General features: G+C 31.8%; 1 protein-coding gene across 4 annotated transcripts in view; it reads right to left on the bottom strand.

Moving 5' to 3' along the window:
• The window catches only part of LOC111709927 (dystonin), an 83,390-nt gene extending 75,823 nt beyond the window's left edge, over positions 1-7,567 (bottom strand). For 2 of the 4 annotated variants that reach the window (XM_023483895.1, XM_023483893.1), the window contains exons 1-4: positions 7,496-7,566; positions 7,398-7,418; positions 6,484-6,573; positions 5,956-6,126 (exon numbers count right to left, since the gene is read on the bottom strand). In XM_023483895.1, the coding sequence (XP_023339663.1) occupies positions 5,956-6,108 (153 nt within the window). In that variant the 5' untranslated portion in view covers positions 6,109-6,126; positions 6,484-6,573; positions 7,398-7,418; positions 7,496-7,566. Of the gene's footprint in view, positions 1-388; positions 636-782; positions 875-5,955; positions 6,127-6,483; positions 6,574-7,397; positions 7,419-7,495 lie in introns of those variants that run through there. The other 2 variants (XM_023483894.1, XM_023483892.1) reach the window with 2 other exon arrangements.
• Positions 7,568-7,824: the final 257 nt, after the last annotated feature.

Raw genomic sequence — 7,824 nt, 5'->3', positions numbered from 1 at the left:
GTTAAAATCAGCTGATTATTATGTTACCCCTTCATTTTCTGAGTCAGATTTACATTATTTGATAAGATTAAATTAGTTCCACATAAAACAACATTCATTCAACATACGAGACCTCTAAAGTGTATAATTCTAACATTTAAGAGGTTAAAATGTAATATATTAGCATCAAGTTGGACCCCAAAAAAATTAGAAAAGGAAAACTTTAAGACTTAGTTTATGATTTTAATTAGACCAATTAACACAAAAAAGAAGCAATTGTGCAGTATACTGTACAAGCACATAAGTTAATTTTGAAGCTACTGATTAAACAATTTGACAAAAACATTAAACGTCGTCTTCTGTTTCCAGTTGTATATCTCAGAGGTGTCTATCAATCTTATCAAGCTACCTTCTCCTTTTTCTGCCCACTCCACCTATTCGGATCTAACCAAAGAAACTTCTTCTGGTTCTCCTTGTAGCTGACCGCCTGCTGTGACCTAGTGCTGGTGCAGCACATCAAGCTCGACATGGTGCTGGACCTGGACTCCGTCACACGGTAGCTCTCACGCACCGGCTGGGGCGGCATGGTGCAATAAATAGAGGCTGCAACACTTAAACAATTCTGCTAAATGCAGATTAATCACTGTTGCATCGTCCTTTAAAAAAGCTAGGTTCAAATAAATACTTACAAACTTGTTTCTTCAAATTCTAATCCTTTTCAGTTTACTTAGACCTTTCCCTTTAATTCAGAATTATTTTCTTTCCCTTTAACTTCCAAAAAGATATTAAGTATTTAGATGAACCTAAGACGAACTGCGCTTGACACTGTATGACTACTAGAAAGCAACTGTTGTAACACCACAACACAGAATTCTACGCGGCAGTGACGCAACAGCGTGCGCGCAGATGCGTGGGGTTCAAACTACACCCAAACTTAGAGCTCCAAAGACGGGTAGGGAGGAACCAACGAAAGAGGGGGGGGGGTGGAAAGGCACATCTGGTTCTTCAAGCCCTAAAAGTTGCCGAACAAAATCAGTGCTGATTATTTAATTTTCGTTCTCAACCTTGTTTATAATTCTACATTTTCTGTTTACAATTGAAATCCGCGCCCTGAACTTAACGACGAAACAAAAATTTGCATCATTATCATTATTATTTTTCCTGATGTTTAAATTATCAGAATTATAATAAACCAACCTTGGTTTGATAATGAACCGATGTTTCATCAAAGTTCCGAATTTGAATTTTCCATCAGAATTCTCATGAATAGTTTTAACACATAGGCCATTATCAAATCTGCTTAAACAGAAGGGATGGATTATATTATGAACAACTTACGTTAGATTAAAGTAAAGATTGAAATATTGTATTTTATTAATCAAAACTCTTCTTATGGAGAATGGAGAACAAAAATGTTATGTAGTTTTAATATTTAACCAGATAATTGTTTGCTCTCATCCTGTAATGTCGCAAAAGTTTGACCATCTCCTACTGTCTAGTTCACAGTGAGCTAAAGTTAATAGATTCTAGATGGCAACGTAGAAATGTGTACACTCTCAGTACAGCTATATTCTTACGTCACAAGTGTCAACTTAGTTTTTGTGTCCGACAAAAGGATAATTTTTTAATAAAGTTCTTATCTTACAGTAAAATAAGTGCAATTTATCTTGTTTTTACACTTTTTATTTAATCTTGAAAAACATGTCAACTAATGTGAGAAAATTTCGTTTTCCTTGATATATTTGACACTTGTGACGTCGTGTATAATTGGTTCATTTCTCTGTTGCCCCCTAGACCTATTGTACTTCATGATCTATTTGAGCTAAAGGAAAGTGGAATTTCATCGCAATATGAATATACATAAAATAAGGAAAGACATGTGAAAAAAGAGGAGGGTCGAAAAAAATATAAAAATTTGCAAAATTATATAAATAACAAAAAGTAAAATAGGAAGAACAAAGTTGGAAAAAAAAGAAATATCTTTAAAACCGGGTAAATATTAAGTAGAATATATTTAAATAGAAACAATAAAAATAAACATCAATGAAGATGCAATCTTAAATTATTCTTATTTCAAACTTTATGTGGAATCGTGATTCAGATTAAAATTGGATGCTTTTATAATTCCTATTAAAAACCGTTCGGTACTTGTATATTTTTTAATTTTTCTTCTTAAAAAGTTCATGAAAAATAGAAAAGCAAAAGTTTAATACATTATTGGCAGATGTTTTATTAGTGTTTATTTAGCTGAATCATAAAATAAAAACATTAACTCGATTGCTCATTCTTGAGGTGGTATGAGATGTGTACACAGTAAATTGTGCAATTTATATCGTAAATGCTCACTATCCATCTATCTATCTACCCCCCTTCACATTTTTACCAGAAGTTTCTATTAAGTTAAGTGCAGTTAACAATACTTGTTCAGTCTAACGGCTAAATACATTGTATCATTTTCTTTAAGTTCCAATAATAAGTGCTCTCATTTAGATTTATAACTTGCTCAAGATTGCATACTTTTCAGCGGAAAGTCGTCTTCAATATAATTTTTTATCTGTCACCACATGTTGGATAGGAAACTCCCCCCCCCCCCTCTCTTTAATTAAGATGTTTAGTAAAGGATATCTCAAGCAGTTGGATTATCTTCAAGAATGACGTAAGCGTGGGGGCGGGGCTTTCTCTTCCCGCCCTCATGCAACAGTGATCTCATACGAGGAAAGGGGAGTCACGAAAACAAAAGGGGGGGGGGCTGCGAGACCTGCCCCCTACAGAATTGGTCCATTATTTTCTAGAACAAATTCAAACAATAAAATTAGCTTTCAAAGAACATTAAGGTTTCTTCAAATATGTTTTACATTTGTCATAGATTGTCAGAAATATAAAGGAAAGTTAATTTATCTTTAAAAGCCCCACCCATCTCCCCCCCCCACATATTTTTTTGCCAAGTCCCAAATCGACAGAGTACATTAAGTAGGTGTACGCCCTAAATTCCTGTAGGGGAAAATAATGTTAAACACCTCTATCATAAATTTCTCGTAAACACTATGAAAAAAAAACATAATTTAAAGTAAATGCCTAAAATTATGGGTCTGTTATCCATATTGATTAACTGTAAAAAAAATCCTGTTTCAAGAAAATGGAATAAAAATATTCACTCACGAATATTTTATCTTGTTCTATCATGTTTTCTTAAACGGCAACTTTTAAACCTTTGATTAAGATATCCTCCTTTTTCTGTAGGAAAAATGATAACTTTCAATGTGATTTCTTTATAGAAAGGTTCCAATGCTTTAATTGTGAATAGGACCCTGAACTTAAGGGTCACGTGATATTACAAAAACAGTCCCTTTAAGACGACCTAAACCGGAAACTTTGGCTGTGGTTCCATGTGTACCTAGATATAACACCTGACCATAGATGTCGTGTTCAAGAATAACATGAGATCATAAAATTAGATGGGTTGCAAACCTTTCAAAGTTAAATTTAGGTTTAAGTTTGCTTTAGTCTTAAAAGGTTTAGTTAAAAGTTAAAATCAGCTGGTTGTTTGGGTATAATGAAGGGAAGGTTTGGTTTGGATAAAATCCGCTAAATGTTTGGTCAAAATCAACTTAAGGGTTGGTTTGGAATCAGCTATATGTTTAAAAAACATCAACCGAAGGTATGGTTTGGTTAAAATCAGCTGATTATTATGTTAAAATCAGCTGCATGTTTGGGTATAAGCAGCTGAATATTTGATTTGGTTGAAATCAGATGAATTTTTGGGTTTGGTTAGAATCAGCTGAATATTTGATGTGGTTTGAATCAGCTGAAGGTTTGGTTTGGATCAGCTAAATCTGAAGTTTGGCTAGAATCAGCTGAAGGTTTGGTTTGGTAAAAATCAGATAAATTTTTGGTTTGGCCAAAAAAGCTGAATATTTGGTTTGGTAAGGTTTAAAAATGATTGACATCTACAAGATGGCTGAATATTGTTGAGCTTTATGCGAAGAATATACTTAACACAGTATTCACTATACAGTGTACAATGTACATCTTCTGAGCTTGGAATACACTTCCTTGTTTAGTTTTTATAGATGAGAGGAGAAAAAACTTGTAAAAATGCTTTTTTGGACAAGTTTACAACTATTTGTAATCTTAACAATTTCCTTCCGAGGGCTTAGATTGGGATTTTAAGGAAAAAACTAAAAATCTAATACTTTGCTTACAAGTATATTTTAATTAAAATATATGTAACTGGCTAAAGTGCCCGGCGTTGCCCGTTAAATTTCGAATTTTGAAACAAATTTCGATTTAAAAAAAATTTCGATTTTTAGTCTTTGTTACCCCCATGGGGTTCCTCAAAAAATTTAGTCGATCCGATGGCCAGCTTACAGCTAAAATTTATATGAGCGAAGAGTTTTATTGAGATTTAATTTTTTTTCAAGGGAACTGATAAACCTCAGATCCAAGAGGGAACCCCTAGCTGATCTTTGGAAAAAAATCTTAATTTGTGCTCCTAGGTACATATTTTTTATGCCCCTAAGACCACTTGGCCCATTTGCACACTGAACGTAATCGAAAAAAATAATAAAAATGTAAACTTTTAATTTTGAAAATCATAATTCAATTTGAACATACTAAATTTACCATACAAATATATAAAATGTAAAAAAGAAAAAACTTACAATTTTTGGATCAGATTTACTCAATTCTGATAGTCTAGCATTGTGCAGTGTTTGTATAGAGAAACAGTGTTGTATGGAGAACATGTTTAGAAACTGATTAAAAATCATATGATTCAAAAGTCATATCAAATGTGAAAACACCAAAAAAACACATTAAAAAACACGAAAGAAATGAATAAAAGAAAAAAGTAATAAATCTTTTTTAACATTCATTGTCAAATTTTTTAAAAAGATTTAGGTTTAATGCCAGATTCGTGCAACAGGTGTCTCTGTAGTCTCAGTAGCTAAACGACTAGCGCCATAATTTACTCTACATCATGAATTTGCAATAAAATAAAGTGGATTTGGCAAAAATCATTCCAAAAATCTACATAAAACGAATATTCTACCTGATTATAAACTTGGGCGGCTATGCCAGCCTATTTGCGTGCACAAATAATAATTATTTTAACCATTCGTACACAGATGGTATAGTTTGATGGTTTTTAATCTAATTTATAAAAATTCAAAATTGTAAGCTGCAAGGGCGTATACAGGGGGGGCATGGGGGGCAGTCCCCCCCCCCCTAGACTTGTAAAGGTTCTGCAATAATAAAATAAAATGTCGATTTTTTAGAAACAATGTTTTTTTCTGCTAGTTTTGTTTGAAGGAGAGATAAAGTAGTGCTTAGAAGGTAATTATTTGGACTGTATGTGTGCCTTTTAAGTATCTTATACTTATGCCTGATATCCCAGAAGCCAAGTGTTATGAATTTACAGTTCGAATTTTGCCCCCCCCTAGGAGCTCCTAGGGGGGGGGGCAAAAAAAATTTTTGCGCAAATCTCGCCCCCCCCCCTAGATTTATTTCTGTATACGCCCTTGGTAAGCTGAGTTGTACTTTTAGTGATATTAAAACAAAACAGTGCGTTTTATAAGCTGTGCTTTCTTGTAGCATTTATAAAAGTCAAGATTTTTGGGATTTAGGCAGTGCTAGTTTTCATTCAGTTAATTTTTTTGTATTGTCAATTAATTTAGAAGGAAAGTAAAAAGTCTAATAAATAACTTTTGAATTAATCCGAACATTTCTTTTAAACACTATTTTTTGAATTTTTTATTTCTTTGAACTCTTCAATATTTATTTGATAAATCTGAACTTGAAATAAGTTCTAGGCAGCCTATTTTATCAAATTTAAAAACATTATATTTGCTTTCCGTTCCAGATTTAAAATTACATTATTTGAAGCCATATGATAACATTTGTTTTAGTAAAATATGCTGCTTTAAAACTATAACATTTATTTCCCGAGTTTTTACTTCCCAATTTGTATTTCCCTACCTGGAAGTGTAGAATAATTGTCCAGATGAGCCCGAGGGTCAGCTTAGGGTTTCCGTCAACTATATCCTCGCCACGAATATTTACAAGTTTAATCTCCTTGTATCGGAGAAACCTTAACGCCGTCTCAACATTCTGGATTGCATGGAATCTCATCCGACCCCGCTCACGCGGCTGAAACAAATCAAAAGTTAAAATATGTATAATCTCTCCATTAAAATAATAATTTTGTTTTCCATATATCTTTGCAACCTGATGGTGTAAACCTTTTATATGTCAACCTTTTACTATTTGTTACAGTGGAATTTAATAGGTTAACACCATCAGGTTGCAAAGAATTACTGATTAGAAGATCAAGAGCCACCATATTAAAGTTTAAACTAAACACAGAAAGTTGTAATATCAGACAAATGTTTATTTCTCTAGAAAAAAAATTCCATAAGAAATTAAAAACAACACATAAAGTTGTTAAAAAATTAATATAACTTAAAAAAAAGGTAAAAAATAAAATTAAAATAAAAAATAACTAACCAATATTTCTCCTGAAAGGACCTCCAAGAGTGAAAGTAAATTATGTCCATCCCGTAAATCTTCAAAGAGATCCCGAACATTTCGCCCAGCCTAAAAATATAAAAAATAAATATAGATTTTTCAAAATATCAAAAAAAAATAGCAATAAGCCTGCAAAATAAAATAAAAAAGATGCGTAGAAATAATTAATACTAACGAAAGTATCTATTACAAAAATTGTCTACAAGCAAAAAGCAAATAAAAGTTAAGCAAAAATATAAAAGTAATTTCAAGAACTTTTCTTAAAATTTAGACAAATGATAAACTAACTTTTATATTTTTCATATTGAAGTCAAAACAATTTTGAAAAAATTTCGATACAAATGATATCTTAATGTTATTGTTTATATTTACTTATAAAGTCAGTGTAACACTTTAAATTACTTGGATTAATATGGAATAAAGCAGCAAAACGGAGAAGCTACAACACAAGTAAAACGAAAGCAGATGTAACTACGATAACAAAGTACGCAACAGAAATGTTGTAATCATCAAGAAACTTTTCCTCACCAACTGATCAAATACAAAGCAAACAAAATGAAGAATTTTCAACTTTATAAATAAAATTTTTTTGTTTTATTTTAAGGTGGACAAGCGTTTTGGAGCATAGGGTGGTTTTNGGATAAATAGCTGAATTTCTGTTTGCTTCATATGTGTACAAATTGAAACATTTTTCGTTTGGTATAGATGTTGTTCATTTAAGAAACATTCGAAAAAACTTCATTTTTAAATTTTTTTTCTGTGAAAATGGGGTTACAAAACAAGCATGCAAGCTGAGGGTGTATATTCTTTGTAACCATGTTTACAAAATGACTGAAGATTAAACATACACCCCATCACATATACTTAATCTTTAAACACATATCACAACGTACCCTCGGGATGTTAAATTCACTCTAAAACAAAAACAAACATTATTCAATTTTTTTTTCGTTAAAAAATATTGAATTTTTTTCTCGTTTTTTTGACTTACTATCGAGGGAGTGGATACAGGGGAAATGAGGTCCCCTGTACTGCCGGATGTAACTCCTAGTGTCGTGTACGTCTAAATATATATGTAACTCTTAAATAAGGAAAAGGGAAAACAAATTTAAGACATTTTTCTTTTAGGAACATTTTCTTTAATTTAAAAATGTTTATACTGAAAACCCACCTGCAAAACTCTCCAATGCTGCAATGCAACAAAAAAATTAACAATTAAAGTGTTTTTGCGAAATTAAAAGTGTTTTAACTTACAAAAAAAAGCATCATAAAACAGTATTATTATCTGTAATTAACTCATAAAGATTATATAACCATGAA

Source organism: Eurytemora carolleeae, unplaced genomic scaffold (assembly GCF_000591075.1).
Source record: "Eurytemora carolleeae unplaced genomic scaffold, Eaff_2.0 scaffold1016, whole genome shotgun sequence".
Taxonomy (NCBI): Eukaryota; Metazoa; Arthropoda; class Copepoda; order Calanoida; family Temoridae; genus Eurytemora; species Eurytemora carolleeae.
The sequence above is the reverse complement of the archived record's forward strand: the minus strand, read 5'-3'. Positions and strand labels throughout refer to the sequence as shown.